At 44.8% G+C, this 22,958-nt stretch overlaps 1 protein-coding gene and 15 non-coding genes across 17 annotated transcripts in view; 15 read left to right on the plus strand and 1 right to left on the minus strand.

Moving 5' to 3' along the window:
* appl2 (adaptor protein, phosphotyrosine interaction, PH domain and leucine zipper containing 2) overlaps positions 1–15,348 on the minus strand; it is a 31,304-nt gene extending 15,956 nt beyond the window's left edge. For both annotated transcript variants that reach the window (XM_054776257.1, XM_054776258.1), the window contains exons 1-10: positions 15,203–15,348; positions 13,674–13,772; positions 13,455–13,514; positions 13,210–13,281; positions 10,865–10,952; positions 9,633–9,674; positions 9,480–9,538; positions 9,238–9,384; positions 9,050–9,132; positions 8,830–8,982 (exon numbers count right to left, since the gene is read on the minus strand). In XM_054776257.1, the coding sequence (XP_054632232.1) occupies positions 8,830–8,982; positions 9,050–9,132; positions 9,238–9,384; positions 9,480–9,538; positions 9,633–9,674; positions 10,865–10,952; positions 13,210–13,281; positions 13,455–13,514; positions 13,674–13,772; positions 15,203–15,259 (860 nt within the window). In that variant the 5' untranslated portion in view covers positions 15,260–15,348. The remainder of the gene's footprint in view (positions 1–8,829; positions 8,983–9,049; positions 9,133–9,237; positions 9,385–9,479; positions 9,539–9,632; positions 9,675–10,864; positions 10,953–13,209; positions 13,282–13,454; positions 13,515–13,673; positions 13,773–15,202) is intronic.
* On the plus strand, positions 74–147 carry trnan-guu (transfer RNA asparagine (anticodon GUU)). Its single transcript has one exon. It is a non-coding gene; the product is annotated as a tRNA-Asn (tRNA).
* trnan-guu (transfer RNA asparagine (anticodon GUU)) lies at positions 654–727 on the plus strand. The gene has a single exon. It is a non-coding gene; the product is annotated as a tRNA-Asn (tRNA).
* trnan-guu (transfer RNA asparagine (anticodon GUU)) lies at positions 1,353–1,426 on the plus strand. The gene has a single exon. It is a non-coding gene; the product is annotated as a tRNA-Asn (tRNA).
* trnan-guu (transfer RNA asparagine (anticodon GUU)) lies at positions 1,696–1,769 on the plus strand. Its single transcript has one exon. It is a non-coding gene; the product is annotated as a tRNA-Asn (tRNA).
* trnan-guu (transfer RNA asparagine (anticodon GUU)) lies at positions 2,276–2,349 on the plus strand. The gene has a single exon. It is a non-coding gene; the product is annotated as a tRNA-Asn (tRNA).
* On the plus strand, positions 2,975–3,048 carry trnan-guu (transfer RNA asparagine (anticodon GUU)). Its single transcript has one exon. It is a non-coding gene; the product is annotated as a tRNA-Asn (tRNA).
* trnan-guu (transfer RNA asparagine (anticodon GUU)) lies at positions 3,879–3,952 on the plus strand. Its single transcript has one exon. It is a non-coding gene; the product is annotated as a tRNA-Asn (tRNA).
* Positions 4,233–4,306, plus strand: trnan-guu (transfer RNA asparagine (anticodon GUU)). Its single transcript has one exon. It is a non-coding gene; the product is annotated as a tRNA-Asn (tRNA).
* trnan-guu (transfer RNA asparagine (anticodon GUU)) lies at positions 4,613–4,686 on the plus strand. The gene has a single exon. It is a non-coding gene; the product is annotated as a tRNA-Asn (tRNA).
* Positions 4,960–5,033, plus strand: trnan-guu (transfer RNA asparagine (anticodon GUU)). Its single transcript has one exon. It is a non-coding gene; the product is annotated as a tRNA-Asn (tRNA).
* On the plus strand, positions 5,659–5,732 carry trnan-guu (transfer RNA asparagine (anticodon GUU)). The gene has a single exon. It is a non-coding gene; the product is annotated as a tRNA-Asn (tRNA).
* trnan-guu (transfer RNA asparagine (anticodon GUU)) lies at positions 6,563–6,636 on the plus strand. Its single transcript has one exon. It is a non-coding gene; the product is annotated as a tRNA-Asn (tRNA).
* trnan-guu (transfer RNA asparagine (anticodon GUU)) lies at positions 6,917–6,990 on the plus strand. Its single transcript has one exon. It is a non-coding gene; the product is annotated as a tRNA-Asn (tRNA).
* trnan-guu (transfer RNA asparagine (anticodon GUU)) lies at positions 7,297–7,370 on the plus strand. The gene has a single exon. It is a non-coding gene; the product is annotated as a tRNA-Asn (tRNA).
* Positions 7,644–7,717, plus strand: trnan-guu (transfer RNA asparagine (anticodon GUU)). The gene has a single exon. It is a non-coding gene; the product is annotated as a tRNA-Asn (tRNA).
* Positions 15,349–22,958: the final 7,610 nt, after the last annotated feature.

The raw sequence follows: 22,958 nt of genomic DNA on the forward strand, positions 1-22,958 counted from the left end.
GGAAATGTTATGGTTCTTCATGCTTTGGCTTAGCTTTGCAACCTAACAAAGACAGCTATACACAGGAAAACACGTCTCTGTGGCGCAATCGGTCAGCGCGTTTGGCTGTTAACCGAAAGGTTGGTGGTTCGAGCCCACCCAGGGACGGATGCATGTCTGATTGTCTTATGCTTTCCACTTGTCGGATTGTCTGCGAAAGGCTCAAAATCATGAATCTTCATCTCCACACCTAGCTTGACAGTCTCAAAAAGGCCTCTATATCATGTGGTTTGACTTCACCCAAGGACAAATGAATACTTTGGGCTTTGTGCAACCAGTGAGCAAGTTCATCTGTGAACGAAACGGTTGGTTGTTCGATCTCACCCAGGGACGTATGCATGTCTGATTGTCTTATGCTTTCCACTTGTCGGATCGTCTGCTAAAGGCTCAAAATCATGAATCTTCATCTCCAAACCGAGCTTGACAGTGTCGAAAAGGCCTCTATATCACGTGGTTTGCCTGCACCCAAGGACAAATGAATACTTTGGCCTTCTGACTGGAGGATCCCAGGGTTCAGCTGCTTCAGCAGAGGAAAATGTTATGATTCTCCAAGCTTTGCCTTGGCTTTCTTTTAGTTAGCAGCCTAACAAAGACAGCCATACACAGGAAACCACGTCTCTGTGGCGCAATCGGTCAGTGCGTTCGGCTGTTAACCGAAAGGTTGGTGGTTCGAGCCCACCCAGGGACGGATGCATGTCTGATTGTCTTATGCTTTCCACTTGTCGGATCGTCTGCTAAAGGCTCAAAATCATGAATCTTCATCTCCAAACCGAGCTTGACAGTCTCAAAAAGGCCTCTATATCATGTGGTTTGACTTCACCCAAGGACAAATGAATACTTTGGGCTTCTGACTGGAAGATCCCAGGTTAAGCTGCTTCAGCAGAGGGAAATGTTATGGTTCTTCATGCTTTGGCTTAGCTTTGCAACCTAACAAAGACAGCTATACAGAGGAGTACACATCTCTGTGGTGCAACCAGTGAGCAAGTTCATCTGTGAACGAAACGGTTGGTTGTTCGATCTCACCCAGGGACGTATGCATGTCTTATTGTCTCATGCTTTCCACTTGTTGGATCGTCTGCTAAAGGCTCAAAATCATGAATCTTCATCTCCAAACCTAGCTTGACAGTCTCGAAAAGGCCTCTATATCATGTGGTTTGACTTCACCCAAGGACAAATGAATACTTTGGCCTTCTGACTGGAGGATCCCAGGGTTCAGCTGGTTCAGCAGAGGAAAATGTTATGATTCTCCAAGCTTTGCCTTGGCTTTCGTTTAGTTAGCAGCCTAACAAAGACAGCTATACACAGGAAAACACGTCTCTGTGGCGCAATCGGTCAGCGCGTTCGGCTGTTAACCGAAAGGTTGGTGGTTCGAGCCCACCCAGGGACGGATGCATGGCTGATTGTCTTATGCTTTCCACTTGTCGGATCGTCTGCTAAAGGCTCAAAATCATGAATCTTCATCTCCAAACCGAGCTTGACAGTCTCGAAAAGGCCTCTATATCACGTGGTTTGCCTGCACCCAAGGACAAATGAATACTTTGGGATTCTGACTGGAGGATCCCAGGTTAAGCTGCTTCAGCAGAGGGAAATGTTATGGTTCTTCATGCTTTGGCTTAGTTTGCAACCTAACAAAGACAGCTATACACAGGAAAACACGTCTCTGTGGCGCAATCGGTCAGCGCGTTTGGCTGTTAACCGAAAGGTTGGTGGTTCGAGCCCACCCAGGGACGGATGCATGTCTGATTGTCTTATGCTTTCCACTTGTCGGATTGTCTGCGAAAGGCTCAAAATCATGAATCTTCATCTCCACACCTAGCTTGACAGTCTCAAAAAGGCCTCTATATCATGTGGTTTGACTTCACCCAAGGACAAATGAATACTTTGGGCTTTGTGCAACCAGTGAGCAAGTTCATCTGTGAACGAAACGGTTGGTTGTTCGATCTCACCCAGGGACGTATGCATGTCTGATTGTCTTATGCTTTCCACTTGTCGGATCGTCTGCTAAAGGCTCAAAATCATGAATCTTCATCTCCAAACCGAGCTTGACAGTGTCGAAAAGGCCTCTATATCACGTGGTTTGCCTGCACCCAAGGACAAATGAATACTTTGGCCTTCTGACTGGAGGATCCCAGGGTTCAGCTGCTTCAGCAGAGGAAAATGTTATGATTCTCCAAGCTTTGCCTTGGCTTTCTTTTAGTTAGCAGCCTAACAAAGACAGCCATACACAGGAAAACACGTCTCTGTGGCGCAATCGGTCAGCGCGTTCGGCTGTTAACCGAAAGGTTGGTGGTTCGAGCCCACCCAGGGACGGATGCATGTCTGATTGTCTTATGCTTTCCACTTGTCGGATCGTCTGCTAAAGGCTCAAAATCATGAATCTTCATCTCCAAACCGAGCTTGACAGTCTCAAAAAGGCCTCTATATCATGTGGTTTGACTTCACCCAAGGACAAATGAATACTTTGGGCTTCTGACTGGAAGATCCCAGGTTAAGCTGCTTCAGCAGAGGGAAATGTTATGGTTCTTCATGCTTTGGCTTAGCTTTGCAACCTAACAAAGACAGCTATACAGAGGAGTACACATCTCTGTGGTGCAACCAGTGAGCAAGTTCATCTGTGAACGAAACGGTTGGTTGTTCGATCTCACCCAGGGACGTATGCATGTCTTATTGTCTCATGCTTTCCACTTGTTGGATCGTCTGCTAAAGGCTCAAAATCATGAATCTTCATCTCCAAACCTAGCTTGACAGTCTCGAAAAGGCCTCTATATCATGTGGTTTGACTTCACCCAAGGACAAATGAATACTTTGGCCTTCTGACTGGAGGATCCCAGGGTTCAGCTGGTTCAGCAGAGGAAAATGTTATGATTCTCCAAGCTTTGCCTTGGCTTTCGTTTAGTTAGCAGCCTAACAAAGACAGCTATACACAGGAAAACACGTCTCTGTGGCGCAATCGGTCAGCGCGTTCGGCTGTTAACCGAAAGGTTGGTGGTTCGAGCCCACCCAGGGACGGATGCATGTCTTAGCTTTCAAACTTGTCAGATCAAAAGACCTGACCCCATTGTCTGCTGAAGGCTCCAAATCAGGTATTTTCATCTCCAAACTTAGCTGGATAGCCTCAAAAACACCTCTTTACCACGCAGTTTGACTGTACCCATGGATAAAAGGATATTTTTGGCTTAACACGTGAGAATCCCAGGGTCAACTGCTTCAGCAGAGGAAAATGTCATGATTCTCCATGCTTTGGCTTAGCTTTGCAGCCTAACAAAGACAGCTATAGAAAGGTGACCACGTCACTGTGGAACAATCAGTCAGCACGTTCGTCTGTTAACGGAATGGTTGGTGTTTCGATCCCACCCGGGGAGGGATGCATGTCTGATTGTCTTATGCTTTCCACTTGTCGGATCGTCTGCTAAAGGCTCAAAACCGGTTCTTCATGCTTTGGCTTAGCTTTGCAACCTAACAAAGACAGCTATACAAAGGAGTACACATCTCTGTGGTGCAACCAGTGAGCAAGTTCATCTGTGAACGAAACGGTTGGTTGTTCGATCTCACCCAGGGACGTATGCATGTCTTATTGTCTCATGCTTTCCACTTTTTTTTGTCTGCTAAAGGCTCAAAATCATGAATCTTCATCTCCAAACCTAGCTTGACAGTCTCGAAAAGGCCTCTATATCATGTGGTTTGACTTCACCCAAGGACAAATGAATACTTGGGTTTCTGACTGGAGGATCCCAGGGTTCAGCTGCTTCAGCAAAGGAAAATGTTCTGATTCTCCAAGCTTTGCCTTAGCTTTCGTTTAGTTAGCAGCCTAACAAAGACAGCTATACACAAGAAAACACGTCTCTGTGGCGCAATCGGTCAGCGCATTCGGCTGTTAACCGAAAGGTTGGTGGTTCGAGCCCACCCAGGGACGGATGCATGTCTGATTGTCTTATGCTTTCCACTTGTCGGATTGTCTGCGAAAGGCTCAAAATCATGAATCTTCGTCTCCACACCTAGCTTGACAGTCTCAAAAAGGCCTCTACATCATGTGGTTTGACTTCACCCAAGGACAAATGAATACTTGGGTTTCTGACTGGAGGATCCCAGGGTTCAGCTGCTTCAGCAAAGGAAAATGTTCTGATTCTCCAAGCTTTGCCTTAGCTTTCGTTTAGTTAGCAGCCTAACAAAGACAGCTATACACAAGAAAACACGTCTCTGTGGCGCAATCGGTCAGCGCATTCGGCTGTTAACCGAAAGGTTGGTGGTTCGAGCCCACCCAGGGACGGATGCATGTCTGATTGTCTTATGCTTTCCACTTGTCGGATTGTCTTATGCTTTCCACTTGTCGGATTGTCTGCGAAAGGCTCAAAATCATGAATCTTCATCTCCACACCTAGCTTGACAGTCTCAAAAAGGCCTCTACATCATGTGGTTTGACTTCACCCAAGGACAAATGAATACTTGGGTTTCTGACTGGAGGATCCCAGGGTTCAGCTGCTTCAGCAAAGGAAAATGTTCTGATTCTTCAAGCTTTGCCTTAGCTTTCGTTTAGTTAGCAGCCTAACAAAGACAGCTATACACAAGAAAACACGTCTCTATGGCGCAATCGGTCAGCGCATTCGGCTGTTAACCGAAAGGTTGGTGGTTCGAGCCCACCCAGGGACGGATGCATGTCTTATTGTCTTATGCTTTCCACTTGTCTGATAAAGGCTCAAAATCATGAATCTTCATCTCCAAACCTAGCTTGACAGTCTCAAAAAGGCCTCTATATCATGTGGTTTGACTTCACCCAAGGACAAATGAATACTTTGGCCTTCTGACTGGAGGATCCCAGGGTTCAGCTGCTTCAGCAGAGGAAAATGTTATGATTCTCCAAGCTTTGCCTTGGCTTTCGTTTAGTTAGAAGCTTAACAAAGACAGGTATACACAGGAAAACACGTCTCTGTGGCGCAATCGGTCAGCGCGTTCGGCTGTTAACCGAAAGGTTGGTGGTTCGAGCCCACCCAGGGACGGATGCATGTCTGATTGTCTTATGCTTTCCACTTGTCGGATCGTCTGCTAAAGGCTCAAAATCATGAATCTTCATCTCCAAACCGAGCTTGACAGTCTCAAAAAGGCCTCTATATCATGTGGTTTGACTTCACCCAAGGACAAATGAATACTTTGGGCTTCTGACTGGAAGATCCCAGGTTAAGCTGCTTCAGCAGAGGGAAATGTTATGGTTCTTCATGCTTTGGCTTAGCTTTGCAACCTAACAAAGACAGCTATACAGAGGAGTACACATCTCTGTGGTGCAACCAGTGAGCAAGTTCATCTGTGAACGAAACGGTTGGTTGTTCGATCTCACCCAGGGACGTATGCATGTCTTATTGTCTCATGCTTTCCACTTGTTGGATCGTCTGCTAAAGGCTCAAAATCATGAATCTTCATCTCCAAACCTAGCTTGACAGTCTCGAAAAGGCCTCTATATCATGTGGTTTGACTTCACCCAAGGACAAATGAATACTTTGGCCTTCTGACTGGAGGATCCCAGGGTTCAGCTGGTTCAGCAGAGGAAAATGTTATGATTCTCCAAGCTTTGCCTTGGCTTTCGTTTAGTTAGCAGCCTAACAAAGACAGCTATACACAGGAAAACACGTCTCTGTGGCGCAATCGGTCAGCGCGTTCGGCTGTTAACCGAAAGGTTGGTGGTTCGAGCCCACCCAGGGACGGATGCATGTCTTAGCTTTCAAACTTGTCAGATCAAAAGACCTGACCCCATTGTCTGCTGAAGGCTCCAAATCAGGTATTTTCATCTCCAAACTTAGCTGGATAGCCTCAAAAACACCTCTTTACCACGCAGTTTGACTGTACCCATGGATAAAAGGATATTTTTGGCTTAACACGTGAGAATCCCAGGGTCAACTGCTTCAGCAGAGGAAAATGTCATGATTCTCCATGCTTTGGCTTAGCTTTGCAGCCTAACAAAGACAGCTATAGAAAGGTGACCACGTCACTGTGGAACAATCAGTCAGCACGTTCGTCTGTTAACGGAATGGTTGGTGTTTCGATCCCACCCGGGGAGGGATGCATGTCTGATTGTCTTATGCTTTCCACTTGTCGGATCGTCTGCTAAAGGCTCAAAACCGGTTCTTCATGCTTTGGCTTAGCTTTGCAACCTAACAAAGACAGCTATACAAAGGAGTACACATCTCTGTGGTGCAACCAGTGAGCAAGTTCATCTGTGAACGAAACGGTTGGTTGTTCGATCTCACCCAGGGACGTATGCATGTCTTATTGTCTCATGCTTTCCACTTTTTTTTGTCTGCTAAAGGCTCAAAATCATGAATCTTCATCTCCAAACCTAGCTTGACAGTCTCGAAAAGGCCTCTATATCATGTGGTTTGACTTCACCCAAGGACAAATGAATACTTGGGTTTCTGACTGGAGGATCCCAGGGTTCAGCTGCTTCAGCAAAGGAAAATGTTCTGATTCTCCAAGCTTTGCCTTAGCTTTCGTTTAGTTAGCAGCCTAACAAAGACAGCTATACACAAGAAAACACGTCTCTGTGGCGCAATCGGTCAGCGCATTCGGCTGTTAACCGAAAGGTTGGTGGTTCGAGCCCACCCAGGGACGGATGCATGTCTGATTGTCTTATGCTTTCCACTTGTCGGATTGTCTGCGAAAGGCTCAAAATCATGAATCTTCGTCTCCACACCTAGCTTGACAGTCTCAAAAAGGCCTCTACATCATGTGGTTTGACTTCACCCAAGGACAAATGAATACTTGGGTTTCTGACTGGAGGATCCCAGGGTTCAGCTGCTTCAGCAAAGGAAAATGTTCTGATTCTCCAAGCTTTGCCTTAGCTTTCGTTTAGTTAGCAGCCTAACAAAGACAGCTATACACAAGAAAACACGTCTCTGTGGCGCAATCGGTCAGCGCATTCGGCTGTTAACCGAAAGGTTGGTGGTTCGAGCCCACCCAGGGACGGATGCATGTCTGATTGTCTTATGCTTTCCACTTGTCGGATTGTCTTATGCTTTCCACTTGTCGGATTGTCTGCGAAAGGCTCAAAATCATGAATCTTCATCTCCACACCTAGCTTGACAGTCTCAAAAAGGCCTCTACATCATGTGGTTTGACTTCACCCAAGGACAAATGAATACTTGGGTTTCTGACTGGAGGATCCCAGGGTTCAGCTGCTTCAGCAAAGGAAAATGTTCTGATTCTTCAAGCTTTGCCTTAGCTTTCGTTTAGTTAGCAGCCTAACAAAGACAGCTATACACAAGAAAACACGTCTCTATGGCGCAATCGGTCAGCGCATTCGGCTGTTAACCGAAAGGTTGGTGGTTCGAGCCCACCCAGGGACGGATGCATGTCTTATTGTCTTATGCTTTCCACTTGTCTGATAAAGGCTCAAAATCATGAATCTTCATCTCCAAACCTAGCTTGACAGTCTCAAAAAGGCCTCTATATCATGTGGTTTGACTTCACCCAAGGACAAATGAATACTTTGGCCTTCTGACTGGAGGATCCCAGGGTTCAGCTGCTTCAGCAGAGGAAAATGTTATGATTCTCCAAGCTTTGCCTTGGCTTTCGTTTAGTTAGAAGCTTAACAAAGACAGGTATACACAGGAAAACACGTCTCTGTGGCGCAATCGGTCAGCGCGTTCGGCTGTTAACCGAAAGGTTGGTGGTTCGAGCCCACCCAGGGACGGATGCATGTCTTAGGCTTCAAACTTGTCAGATCAAAAGACCTGACCCCATTGTCTGCTCCAAATCAGGTATTTTCATCTCCAAACTTAGCTGGACAGCCTCAAAAACACCTCTTTACCACGCAGTTTGACTGCACCTATGGACTAAAGGATATTTTTGGCTTAACACTTGAGAATCCCAGGTTCAGGCGCTTCATCAGAGGAAAATGTTATGATTCTCCATGCTTTTGCTTAGCTTTGCCACCTGACAAAGAGCTGGTTCCCACCCAGGAAATTGTGCATGCTTTTGGCTTTAGACTGGAGAATCCTCAGTTCAAGTCCCATTGTGGAGGAGAATATTGGATGTTAAGGCTGGTTCCTGGAAATAAGATATCCTTATTTCCAGACCACCGATCCATCAAAGGCTTAAAATTATGATTTTCTGGGCACTGTCTTATCTCACGAGCATCAAACACACAGTGACAACCAGTACAGCTTGTGTCTGTAGCACAGTTGATTAGTGTGTTCAGCTGTCAATGGAAAAGTTGGTGGTTCGAGCCCACCCAGAAACGAGATTATATTTTGATTGGAGGATCACAGGTTATCTGGGTTCAAATCTTCGTGGGGCATCTCTGTGTGGAGTTTGCATGTTCTCCCCGTGCGTGCGTTGGTTTCCTCCCACATTAAAAAAAATGCATGTTAGGTTAACTGGCGACTCTAAATTGTCCATAGGTATGAATGTAAGTGTGAATGTTTTTTTGTCTTCTTTTTTATGTGTCCTATGATTGACTGGCGACCAGTCCAGCGTGTAACCCGCCCCTCGCTCGAAGTCAGCTGGGATAGGCTCCAGCATACTCGCGACCCTAGTGAGGATAAGCGGCATAGAAAAAGAATGGATGGATCACAGGTTCAAGGCCGATGAAAATATTGAAAGTGGGGCTGGTTGCTGGAAATATGTACAGTAGCTCATAACTACAAACAGTAAGGACTTTGGACCACAGGGTCAGATGCAGGACCCACTGTGACAAAAACATAGAAATCAAGGCCAGCTGCTAGTGAGCAGCGTTGCAATGACTTTATGTAAGAACGTTGAACCGTGCAATTTGAATGTGGGCATGACCATGACCATTCATACTTCCTAATGTTGAGGAAACCGGCCTTCTGGATCAGTGTGCGATTGACAGGCTCGGTGTCCTGGTCCAGCATGTAGACCGAGTCATCCACAGACAAGAGCTCCTTCTGTGACACCCGCATGGCCTCCGCATCAGCGTCCAGCTGAGTTTGGATACTAAAACACAAGACTGGTTCAGAGCAGCCCTTTCAAGAGACTTTGAGTTGTCATGAAGAGTATTTACTTTTGCGTCATGTTGGTCACGGAGGAGAGAAAGCTGTCCATCTTCTTTGACACCAGCTCCAGGCCTTTCTTGAAGAAACTCACCTAAAACAGGACAGATTATGTCAGGATAGACTCAATCCCTTCACGTTTTCTTAAAAGTCCATTCTCTAAAAAGCGCTGATGAGAGCGTCCCTGTCAGTCAGTCACCTGTGCCTGCGTGTAGCCCAGCATGGGCTCCAACATGGCGACCCTCTTACGGTACTGCAAGGCATTGAGGGCGCAGTAATACTGCAGTGAGGCCTGGTGCTGCTTCCTACGGGTGTATGCCACCTCTTTGACCAGGTCGGCTTTCAGCTGTCACAGCAGGAGAGATTTATCCTATTATTTATTTGGATTGTAAATGAGAGCACTGCAGAGATTAATCACTGGGTTAAAAAAAAAAAAAAAACCTTCTCATTTTCCTTCTTTTTGGGTAAACGGCTGTATTTGACCATGGCTGCCTCATGTTCTACATAAGGACAGAAACATCAGAAGAGATTAGTGAAAAATGTCATAATTTATCCAATGAAAAAGTGCAACTGAGGGGTTTTATTTTGCCTTACCGTCGGTGGCGATGCCAAATATTTCCTTCAATGTGCTCACCTCTGCAAATTTAACAGAAAGTCACTTCTCAGTACTGGGAAAGGAATGTTCAATGTTTAATTTGAATTATTAATACACACTGTTTTTAGCAAATGGGATGCAGTGGGCGAAATACAGTAAGTATCTGACTTTAAATTAAACAAAATATAATTAGATTGAGGGAAATAAGTATTTGATCTAGGGGTACATGATAATTATCACATCGATATAAGGAATTATGACACATTAAAAATAGCTCTGATAATTGATAATTTTAAAAAATGCTCCAATGAGGCGAGATTACCAGCACTGTGCTGGTGAGCAAATCAAGCGCTTCTTTTTCCTCTTGCCTGTGACGGCCTGTTGTAACTACCCCTGAGCTCACTTGTAAACACACATTCACTGTTTCAAAGACATTTCACGAGCTAGTTGTACCAAATATTCACGATGAGGGGGAAGAAAACCCATCAAGCCACCTGAAACGCCAGCATCACTACAACACCTGGGACTTGTTGTGCCGCGGCGTTTGAAAAGTGTAAAAGGTTTGCCAAAGACCTCTGTGAAGGAACACCAGCTGCTCGAAGCGTGTGCCCGAATACAGTGCACCTTGCTGGGCCACACCAGGTGGCTCCCTCTGCTCTATATTCTGGTTCTACTGATAGTCGTGATGTGGTAGTAGTAATGTCTTGATATTTGATCGGGACAAATCAGCAGGTACAGTTGGTCAAATCTGACTTTGTTTGAGTCCGTCTTACCTCCAGGTGTGCACAAACTACAGTTAAATCTAGATTTTAAAAAAAATTAAAAGTTATCAATTATCAATATGGATGTCCCGATACACATTTTTTGGCTTCCGAGCCAATCCGATTTTTTTTATAGTCTTGCCGATCTGATACCGATTGTTTTTTTTTTTTCTTTTAAAACAATAAGCTTTGTTACAAACATGAATTTATGAAATTGAATATGGTTATGAAAATAGCTCTTCAAAGCATTAAAAATACTATACTAGGGGACTATGCGGTCACTGATGCTCCTCCACACCAAACTCACCCAAGCATGCAATTGTGGGCCTCGCTTTGCGCACTGGGGCAAAACTCTTCCCATAAAGTCGAAAGTGCTTAATTGTCCAAAATGTCTCAGAAAGTGTGTCCCATAAAGTCCATATTGGATATTATGCTAATCAGTTCATTAGACTTTGAGTGTGTGTGTCTACCCGTCAGGTCTTTTTCTCTGAACTGGATCAAGGGGAAGACCATGGTGTCGGCCATCTGGTTGGCGAGCTCTGAGTGGAGGGAGTTGAGCTGGATGACAGCAAACACAAAAATATGTGAAGGACATAACCACACACGACAGGAGGTGTGGAGGCCAAACAACTTCAGGAGGTCCTATTTAGTTTTACAAAATTACTTCTTGAGAATACTTTGGTGCATAACAACAACAACGGTAAAGAGAAAGCTTATCAAGTGTATGAAGAGGAACAATAAGCCCTCCACTCTGTTTGCAGGCATTAATCCTCCGTGTTTATCAAACAAGCAGGCCTCCAGTTTAACCTAATCTAAAGTTCTAAAGTTCACCAGATTAGCAGAAGTATCCTTTCTGCTTGCTTAAGAGGACTACAGATGGTTTGCTTTTATGTAAAAGTGCTGGTCTTGAACCTGCTCCATATAGAAAGTGCCACCTTGTGTCGTCACTAATCGTAAACCAAAATTGCCGTGAAGCCGTAATTTTCAAGTGGTGGGTTTGTCTTAATCTTGCACTTTATTTTCATCCACTGGGGCATCGTCTATTAACACGCCTACAGATGGCGACAATGCTCTCTAGTGCTATTTGAAACCCGCTGATAATACTGTAGGTCCATTAAGATGTTGAACAGGCCAGACCTGTCTCTTGTTGAACCGTATAAAGTGTTTGCCTGTAAGTATTTTATGTTCAGCTGTTTAAGTGGTTAGCTGTCTATTTAATTGTCATATTTGGAGGTGGTCGAAATCGCCATGTCAAATCGCTAATGCTAATCGCTAGCATGCATATGGGAATTTCAATGTAAATTAGCATCAAGCTAATGCATTTGTTTACATGCATGTTGTTTTAAAAAAAAATGATATTGTACCTTATGTATTAATTCATTGTCCAGGTATACCGGAGGCTATCCCAGCTGACTATGGGCGAGAGGCGGGGTACACCCTAGACCGGTCGCCAGCCAATTGCAGGGCACATATAGACAAACAACCATTCACTCTCACATTCATACCTATGGACCATTTAGAGTCGCCAATTAACCTAACATGCATGTTTTTTTGGAATGTGGGAGGAAACCGGGGTATCCAGAGGCATGTTTCACGGGGAAAACATGCAAACTCCACACAGATATGTCCAACGTAGATTTGAACCCAGATCTATTGACCGTGTGGCCAACATGCTAACCACTAGGCCACCATGCGGGGTAAATTATAATTGACATGCTTCATTTCTGGATGTTGAGTGCTTCGAAGTAAAGACTCACTAAAGACTCACTAAAGACTGTAAATGAGTCTTTAGTGAGAACCTGTGTAAATGACTTCACCGGTTCCAGCAGGAGGTGCCTGACTACAGAGAATGGGTTTCCATAGAAAAAGAAACTACTGTAAACGCAACAAAAGTAAAGGTGGGTGGATTGAGGTTCCCCAAGCTGGCAAAGTTAGCGCTCAAAGTGATGTTTCAGCATTCTTCTTAAAGGGGACCTCCCTCCTTATTTTAGGGGAATTTCAAATGAAATTGGATCCCAGTGGTGTACTATTGTTAGTTTATTGTTATAAAATATTCCATAAGTAACGCTTGGCTGCTTGGACCTCACCTACTCTGTTGCGATTGGTCAGAGGTGGAGGGTCGGCAAAATTTGCCACATTTGGCTTATGATAATACTGTAATCCCTCGTTTATCGCAGTTAATTGGTTCCAGACCCAACCGTGATAAGTGAATTTCCACAAAGTAGGATTCCTTACTTATAAATGGAATATTTTCATAGCTCAAGCATAGAAAACCTGTTTATGACCTAAATATGGTTCTAACATTCTTAGAGCCGTCTAGATGTAAAATAACACCCCTATGGTCAGTGCTTGTGTGACTTACCGAACGTTACAGTAACATTACTGACTCCTAGTGACCAGGTTAGAATCCTACATATCATCACAATGTCTTTGAATGTGTCTTATGAATGCCTTATAATGTATTTTATTTCATTTAGCCATTTTTTCGCTTGGAAATGCTTAATTTAGGAAAAAAATACATAAAATTTGCTTAAATATGCATTTTTTTTAACCAATAATAGGTCATATTCAACCACAATATAGTACAATTGATTAATTATTATATTTTTGAAAAACCGTAATAGTGTGAAGCGGTGAAATTTTGAAGCGCAAAGTGTCAAGGAATTACTGTGCATGCAAAAATGTCGGATTGTATTGTTTTTATTCTACTGTTTCACATTTTTCCTTTGTTTAAACAACACATTTCCAGTTAATTGTTGATAAAAAAAATTTTTTTTAATTCTAATTGTCCATCCCAAGCACACACGGATCTCACCTCCTCTACCGTTTTGGCGAAGTTCTGCAGCGTACAGATTACTTCTTCGTCACCTTTTCCAAGGGCGAAATTCTGAAATGGCAAAATAAGAAGGACAACATTCAGCTTTGAGCTGAATAAAACATGAGAGACACTAACGTACATGGGAGAAAGTATAACTCAGACACATATATTGCTTTAATGAAAGAATAATAGCAACCACAGCAAATGGTTGTGGTAGACATAGTGCCCATGATGGTACTTACTTTCTTCTCGTATGAAAGAAGCTGGCGGGAGAGTTGCTCTGTGGCCAAGCCCATCTCACTCTTTTGCAAAGGCAAGCACAAAGAGAGAATGATAGGTATTACTTTACATTTAGCCCTGCAGCCACTCACTGAACTACACCTGCTGTTGCGGTACATCTGAACAAGGGAGAGAGCCAATACAATCATTGATACAACTCTCGTTCCAGAAGTTTTTGGTACCTGAGCTCCATACACGCGCTGCATGGACTGCAGCAGCTGGTTGGTGTAGTCGGTGAGGTTCGCCGCATCCTCCTCAAACACGCTGAGCAGGGAGCGAGTCTGTGGGAACAAACACACACGATCAGATCTCGTTTATTTCTGCTCAATAATAATATCCCTTTCCCTTAAAAGGGATAGTTCGGATTTTTTGACATGAAGTTGTGTGACATCCCTATCAGCAGTGTATCCCTGCGCACTGTCGCCTGTGCATTCATGTGTATGTGATGAAGACGCTCACATCTTCTTCCGCTGTGTAACATATACGTAAACAAGATGGCCACAGCGCTCCGTCACGGAAGCAGCGTGGCATTACCGCGAGCGCCTTCATCACATAGACATGAATGCACAGGTGACAGTGTGCGGGGATATGGTGGGAGACAAATATAGCGCTGAGCGTTTTGTGAGGTCTAATTTTTTTGAGGATGCATTTTTGTGATGCAAATGTATTACTCTTGAACGCATATTTTTTTGGAGAAGCCAAACTCTTTGGTTAAATGGCCCCAGCTGATGGGGACGTCATACAACTTCATGTCAAAAAATCCAATCTATCCCTTTAAAACCCCGACTTCAGCTTTACAGATGCCATGCCTGCTCTGTAGGATGCGCGTGTGTTGCAGGTGCGGTAGTCACAGTCAGCGCTTAAATAAAATGCAATGCATGGAGATTTTCCTGCAGGTGTGCAATGCAAAACTGACATGGTGTCTCTGTCTCAAAACAGGTACAACAAGGCAAGGCATGGAGAACACACCCGATGGTTTGTTTGCAATAGACTCTTCTGACTTTGACCAAGGCGGGATTGAGGAAAAGTATATACTATGTGCATAGTATAATATGGAGCATTAGCCTGTGTGTTTTATATTTTATTTCCTAACATTTGCAAAGTGTAAAAAGGAGAAATGACAATCCAGCAAGCAGCCCCATACAGCATTACACTACATGTGTATAGTAATAACAACACTAGCATGTAAGGCCTTTACAATTGCCATATGGATATTTTTAAGACTTTTAAAAAATCAAAACACACACACAATAATGAATAGTGACACCCATATATGACGTCTGTTACTCGTATAATAATGTCAACATTCGCACTTTTAGTGAATTAAGCCAAATTCGAATCAAACGTAGCATTTAACTTACAAAAATCAAAATATAGCAGTACTGTGGCTGAGCTGGAACACATCTATATCACGCATCACGTACTCCCCAACCAAACAAGCAACGTACATGACGCAGAAGCAATTACACATTAAATACGCTACCTGTTCAAGTTAATATGAAGTTTTTGGTGGAATGAGTGTTTAGCAGTGCATTATATGACCGTAATAACAACACCAGGGAGCTGTCATCGGCTAACAGCCTACAGTTTACAAACAGCAGCAGTCCAGCTAGCTAGCCAGCCAGCTAGCTAACATCAGGGTGCCATTTCTAATTAGTCATTCTTGTGGAGCGTATTTGCGAAAATAACAATAAAAGCAGCACGGGCTCACCTGAGGACTGTCCTGCAAAGCGTCCTCGAGGAGGAGTTTGTGATGTACGGCCGGCATATCTTGTTGGCGGCGGAGAAAGACACGAATGAGGGGGGCTTGAATTATTTAGCACGCTGGACTCAAATTCCCAGAGTTCTCAGCGAAGAAAAAAACGGATGTTGTGGTTGAAGGCGGAAATGGAGAGCATCATTTTAGCCTTAAAAATAAAGAAAATTATAATTTACGTTTAGAATTAACCTTCATATACATAGAGTAAATAAATATTTTTTATGTCCCCAAAATTTTAGACAAGCGATTTATAAGCCTCCGCATTAAACTTGTAAACAGCGGCCTCAAGCGGCAACAAGAGCAAATGCATCCGACTTGTGTTAATGATTATTCCACTCACTACTTCCACATTTATCAACCATATTCAAACGATTCCAACATCAAAATGTTAAGTTCATTCAGGACATCTGTGCTATGTTTCGACACGCTCCAAAAAGTTACTTTTCTCGCAATTCCGCATTTTCTGGGACAAAAGTACCACATTTCCCGGAGGTCCACATTTTACAGGCCAGACATTGTTTTTTTCCTTAAATAATCGTAGAGATGCAGGGGCTCCGTGCTATACCAATGCTGCAGCGTAGATCTTTCTAAAGCAGACAAGCCCTGACAAGCAGCCTTCCCCCAGCCTGGGCATGAGCCTCCCTCCTGCTCCCATCTTCCTCCCCAGTGGTCTGCTTGCGCTTTAATTGGCGAAGTTGTGCTTGAGAGTCACACGACTTAGATAATCAGGTGTTTGCTGGCATGACTCTATATAAAGATGTGCTTAGTGCATATGGAAGAATCTAATTTTAAACTCAGATGCGTTTCACCTGAGCAAGGACGGCAAGGATCAGACAGTAGCAGCTGCTTGTTCCGAGGAAATGTCTCATTCTTTACCACGAAACTCACCTCATCACTCGCCTCTATTTTTTTTTAAACTAACGTGTTTTGCAATTCCACCAAGCTCATCTTGTGTTGAAGAGTGTAGATGATGCGTCAAAAAGAACATATTGTGCATATGCAAAACGGAGCACAGTACATACATGCTATAGAAGCCCGTTTCCGCCACTGAAAGAAAAAAAATATCCCAATGGTAAGTCATAATTATGAGAAAAAAGGTAGAAATTTTTAGCTAAAAAGTCGAAATTATGAGATACAAACTGCGCATGTGCCGTCTTCTTCACTGGAGGCCTTCGTCACATGGCACTCGACATCAGCTACAGGAGGAGAGCAAACACGCAGATAGTTTTTAAAGCAGAAAACAGTCATTCTCCATAAATTGGTAACAATTTATAATTCTGTGCTAACACAGCAGATAAAATGTACAACTTTGCACTTCGAAATTTTGCGGCTTCACTCTATCGCGCTTTTTCCAAATACATTAATTCATAAATAATTGCTGTTTTGTGCTTGAATTATATTATTAGTCAAAAAATGCACATTTAAGCAAATTTTACATATTTTTCCCCCCTAAATTAAGCATTTTCATGCATAAAAATGTCTAAATGAAGTAAAATACAAATATAAGGCATTCAGAAGGCGCATTCAGAGATGTGATGATATGTAGTATTCTACAGTGGTCACTAGGTGTCAGTAATGTTACGTTAATCAGACAACTTCCACCACAGGAAGTACTCTGTCATGAGTGAGTGTGCTGCTCTGCTGCCACCTAATGTCTGTTTTCCGTCACAGCACACTCCGCCATCAGAGGTGGAGCAGGCACACCTGTGTCCAATTAACGCTGGACTATTTAGACCAGGCAGCAACTTCACCTAGTTGCCAGAACGTCTTTGCCTTATGCACACCTGATTCCCATTGTCTCTTGTACCCTGTTCCCTGGTGTGGTCTCGTTTGTCTTCACCGTGAGTATTGTGTTTCTGCCTGTTTGTGTAGCATCGGACTTTGTATTTTTTGACTGCTTGTGTAGCATTGGACATCGTATTATTTTCTGCTGGTGTAGCAGTGGACATTGTATTGCTAGTCTTACCCTCTTCAGCTCTTAGCTTCTCCTGTTACCTTTTTTCGCAGTGACTTTTGGTTTGTACTTTGTTTACCTGTTACCCGTGTGTACAGCGCCTTTTAGTTATTTTTTTTTTTCCCCGCGACTCGGTCCGGTGTTTTTGTTAGTATTTTTTCCCTCGTGGTCATCCTTAGTTATTGTTTTGTACTTTCTGTTTTCTTATTAAATTATTTTTTGTTACACGGAACTGTCTCCTGTCCTTGTCTGCATTGTGAGTCCAATATACAACGCGCCATTTTGTGACGGTATGTTCTGGCCAAGACAAATGGATTCCGCAGACATGGACCATTTCCGGTCAGCACTTGCGCACCAGGGACAATTAGTCGGTGAACACAAGTCCCTGAGGAAAATCATGGAGGCAATTAACACCTTGTCCTCTAATGTCACTGCCCTTGATCAGCGCCTGGCACAAACATTTTCACCTGAACAATATAAGGACGCCGGGGTGCCTCCTGGTTTAGATAAGACTAACCCGCCTACTATGCAGTATCTCACCCACTCTTTTTGCAAGGAACCAAATATTCCACACACGCCTCGTTTTTCAGGGGAATCAGGTCAGTGCGAACGATTTTTGCACCAATGCTGCTTGGTATTTGACCAACAGCCTAACACCTATGCTACAGACTCAGCTAAGGTTGCATTTGTCATGAGCTTGCTCAACGATAGAGCCGCGGCATGGGCTATGACAGCTAGTAAAGCCAAACCTGCCATTCGCTCATCTTTTGCCTTATTTTTGACAGAGATACTTAAACACTTTTGATCACCCCGTGCGGGGTAGGGAGGCAGGTAGTCAACTTTTGGACTTAAAACAGAGGAACTGTTCCGTAGCCGATTTTTCTGTCACCTTCCGGGTGCTGGCAGCAGAAAGCGGGTACGACGATACTGCCCTCCGCGGCATTTTTCGCAAGGCTCTCCAGACTCTCATCAAGGACGAGTTGGCAGTCAAGGATGACACTGCTACCCTAGAGGAACTAATCAGCCTTGCAGTACGCCTGGATAACCGGTTACGAGAGCGCGACCGAGAACACGTGGAGGAGAAAGGAGCCGACTCGACTCCGACGCCGTTCAGATGCCGAGCTACAACCCCATCTCCTTGGGCAGAGTGGAAGGAAAGTGCCGCAGCCGACGAACCCATGCAACTGGGGGGACGACATCTAACCGCGGTGGAAAGGGCGCAACGCTTCCGCCTACAGCTGTGCCTCTGCTGTGGTGCCGCGGGACAGATTGCCGAATGTCTGGCAAGACCTCCTCGCCGCTCTCAATCTCCCCCTGACATCGTGAAGACGAGCAGCAGCCAGGACAACTTCGGTCACGGTACTTCCAGAAACAAAACCCCAGAACCCAAAGGTGAGCATGTGAGCAAGGTAAACACCCAGGACCACCATGCCACATGTCAAAGACTTCAAGTAAACGGGACTCTCATGGGGGGGGTAGTTGCGTGTCCATCTTAGCACTCAATACTCAGTCAATACTCAGGGGCTGATGATAGCTTCTTGGATTCACAGTTCGTGCAGGAATGTCATTTTGCTAAGATTAAGTTGAGTAGCCCTAAGGAAGTCCTCTCCCTTGACGGGAGGTTACTATCTATTGTGTCTTTCAGAACCGAACCGTTAAGTCTACGACTCTCGGGTAACCATTATGAGTCGATTCAGTTTTATATAATTCCCTTGCAGGCAGCCCCGGTGGTGCTAGGACTCACCTGGCTCAAATTACATAATCCTTCCATCAATTGGAGAACCATGAGTGTCAGTGATTGGGAAAACCATTGTTATACTAATTGTCTTCGATCAGCGGTACTCGAGAGTACGGTGATGAAACGTTTCAGTGAAAAAGTAGATCTTTCTAAAATACCCACAGCATATCACGACCTAGCCCAGGTGTTCAGTAAGGATAGAGCCCAGTGCTTACCACCTCATCGCCCTTACGATTGTGCGATTGACCTTATGGCCAACGCCCTTTTACCTAGCGCCAGGCTATTTAACATCTCATTGTCTGAACAGCAAGCTCTAAAGGACTATATCACTACTTCATTGGCAGCAGGGCTCATCCGTCCCTCTTCGTCACCCCTGGGGGCGGGATTTTTTTTCGTGGAGAAAAAGGATAAATCCCTTTGACCTTGTATTGACTATAGGGGGCTTAATTCCATTACTGTTAGAAACAGCTATTCGCTCCCGCTTATGGACTCCGCTTTTTCCTCTCTGCATACAGCCAAAATATTCACTAAGTTGGATCTTCGAAAACGCGTATCACCTGGTTCGTATTAGGGAGGGGGACGAGTGGAAAACGGCTTTCAATACACCCCTAGGCCATTTTGAGTATCTCGTAATGCCATTTGGTTTAACCAACGCACCCGCAGTTTTCCAGAACCTCATTAATGATGTCCTCAGGGATATGCTGAACCGCTTCTGTTTTGTTTACTTGGATGACAGTCTCATTTTTTCTGAATCCCTTCAGGAACATACCCGGCACGTACGACAAGTGTTGCAACGGCTTCTGGAGAACCGATTGTTCGTTAAAGCAGAGAAATGTGATTTCCATGCTCCATCAGTGTCATTTCTAGGATATATTGTGGAGAAAGACCAACTGAGAGCCGACCCCGCCAAGATACAGGCGGTGGTCGATTGGCCATCTCCTACATCAAGGAAGCATCTACAGAGGTTCCTAGAGTTTGCAAACTTTTACAGGCGATTCATTCGCAATTACAGTAGTAAGGCGGAACCTCTGACGAGGCTTACATCTGTTAAAGTCCCATTTACTTGGTCTCCAGAAGCCAAGGCAGCATTCACGAACCTTAAATTACTATTCACTTCTGCACCCGTTCTCACTCATCCTGACCCCTCTCTGCAGTTTTTTGTCGAGGTGGATGCCTCGGATACAGGAGTGGGAGCGGTCCTGTCCCAGCGATCCCCAGTTGACCAGAAGCTGCACCCATGTGCATTCTTCTCGTGTCGCCTCACAACATCTGAGGGTAACTATGACGTGGGTAATAGAGAGCTGCTGGCCATCGTTCTCGCGCTACGAGAGTGGAGACATTAGCTAGAGGGTGCTGCCCTCCCTTTCATTGTTGTCACTGATCACAAAAACCTGGCATATATCCGATCTGCTAAAAGACTCAACTCACGCCAAGCCCGCTGGTCACTCTTCCTCACCAGATTTAATTTTTCAATCACTTACAGACCCAGATCCAGAAATATCAAACCGGACGATCTATCCAGACTCTTTGACCCGGCTGAGGAGGAACCATCCGGAACCATCGTACCTGTAGCTCGAGTCCTGGGGGGTCTTTGTTGGGAGATCGAGGAAAAAGTCACCAAGGCAATGTCTGGCGGGGAGCGGCCTGAGGGGTGCCCAGAGAACAAGCTGTTTGTGCCACCGGAACTTCGATTGGAGGTCCTGCAATGGAGTCATACTGCCAAGATAGCCTGTCATCCGGGAGTTCATCGTACTCAATTTTTGGCGGCCCAGAGGTTCTGGTGGCCAACATTGACGGCAGACGTAAAGGAATTTGTCACCGCCTGCTCTGTCTGTGCCCGAAGCAAGTCTTCCCACCGCCCGCCTGTAGGCCTATTACAACCGCTGCCCGTCCCCTCCCGCCCCTGGTCTCACATTTCACTGGATTACCCCCGTCTTAAGGAAAGACGGTTATTCTGAATATAGTGGACAGATTTTCCAGAATGTGGCTCTCAATAAACTACCATCATCATTGGGGAGGGCGCAGCTACTGGTCAAGCACGTTTTCCGCATTCATGGAATTCTGACGGACTTGGTCTCGGATTGTGGACCGCAATTTACCTCAAAGGTTTGGAAAGCCTTTTGTAAAGAACTGGGGGCCTCAGTCAGTCTGACGTCAGGCTACCACCCCCAGTCGAATGGCCAGACAGAGCGAGCGAATCAGGACTTGGAGGCCGCACTACGTTGCGTTTGCCATCGGCACCCCTCCGCATGGGCCTCCTACCTTCCATGGGTGGAATATGCCCATAAGTCACTCCCCAGCTCGGCTACAGGTTTGTCACCATTCAAGGCCGCTTACGGTTACCAACCTCCTATGTTCCCATCACAGGAAGCAGAAGTCTCCATACCGGCAGTGCAGGTGCATTTGCGGAGAGCTCGTCGAGTCTGGAGGGAGACGAGTGCAGCCCTTACCAGAACAGCAGCACGCAATCAACGGATGGCTAACCGCCACAGGATTCCTGCACCTGTATACCAGCCGGGTCAAGAGGTATGGCTCTCATCACGCGACCTTCCCTTGGCAGGAACCAACAGGAAATTGGCACCAAGGTTCGTGGGACGATTCACTGTGGACTCTATCATCAATCAGTCATCTGTCAAACTAAAACTCCCATCATCCATGAAAGTGCACCCGGTATTCCATGTATCACGTCTCAAACCAGTTGTCTCCAGTTCATTGTTCCCTCCGGCTGAGGCTCCTCCCCCGCCGCGTATGATCGATGGCCTGCCAGCGTATACAGTGAGAGCAATTTTAGATGCCAGAAGAAGGGGTAGGGGGGTGCAGTATTTGGTTGACTGGGAGGGGTATGGGCCAGAGGAACGCTCTTGGGTAGCCCGCTCCTGTATCTTGGATCCATCTCTTATAAGCGATTTTCACTTGCTCCACCCCGACAAGCCAGGTAAGCCGCCAGGGGTCGCCTTATAAGAGGGCGGGATAATGTCATGAGTGAGTGTGCTGCTCTGCTGCCACCTAATGTCTGTTTTCCGTCACAGCACACTCCGCCATCAGAGGTGGAGCAGGCACACCTGTGTCCAATTAACGCTGGACTATTTAGACCAGGCAGCAACTTCACCTAGTTGCCAGAACGTCTTTGCCTTATGCACACCTGATTCCCATTGTCTCTTGTACCCTGTTCCCTGGTGTGGTCTCGTTTGTCTTCACCGTGAGTATTGTTTCTGCCTGTTTGTGTAGCATCGGACTTTGTATTTTTTGACTGCTTGTGTAGCATTGGACATCGTATTATTTCCTGCTGGTATAACAGTGGACACTTATTTTCTGCTGGTGTAGCAGTGGACATTGTATCGCTAGTCTTACCTTCTTCAGCTCTTAGCTTCTCCTGTTACCTTTTGTAGCAGTGACTTTTGGTTTGTACTTTGTTTACCTGTTACCCGTGTGTACAGCGCCTTTAGTTTTTTTTTTTTTTTTTTTTTTTCTCGCGACTCGGTCCGGTGTTTTTGTTAGTGGTTATTCTTAGTTATTATTTTGTACTTTCTGTTTTCTTATTAAATTATTTTTTGTTACACGGAACTGTCTCAGTCCTTGTCTGCATTGTAAGTCCAATATACAACGCGCCATTTTGTGACATACTCGGCGATATAATGTGACTCATGTCTGTAGCTTTGTTTTAAGGAGTGTAGCGAAGCCTACCTGGCCCTTCTCAAGTGCCTTTTTTCTCAAAAGTGGAAGGAATGATCACGTGATGGTGAATTTGCTCATAAAAAGTCTCGAGGGAGACGTATTACAGCTTTAGCATCATTAAAAAAATCTATTTTGCGTATACACTGAGCGGGCTCTTTTTTTCTTGTCAAATTGCACATTTTTTTTCTCGCTAGAATGCAATTTTTTCTCTTAATAGTTTGACTTTAGTCTCATACATTTTTTTTTGTTGTAATTTTCCAACCATTTCAACGTTATTCTTGTAAATTGTCTTCTCATAATAATAATAATAATAATAATTTGACTAATGTTTTTTTTTTTTT

This window comes from Dunckerocampus dactyliophorus, chromosome 5 (assembly GCF_027744805.1).
Source record: "Dunckerocampus dactyliophorus isolate RoL2022-P2 chromosome 5, RoL_Ddac_1.1, whole genome shotgun sequence".
Taxonomy (NCBI): Eukaryota; Metazoa; Chordata; class Actinopteri; order Syngnathiformes; family Syngnathidae; genus Dunckerocampus; species Dunckerocampus dactyliophorus.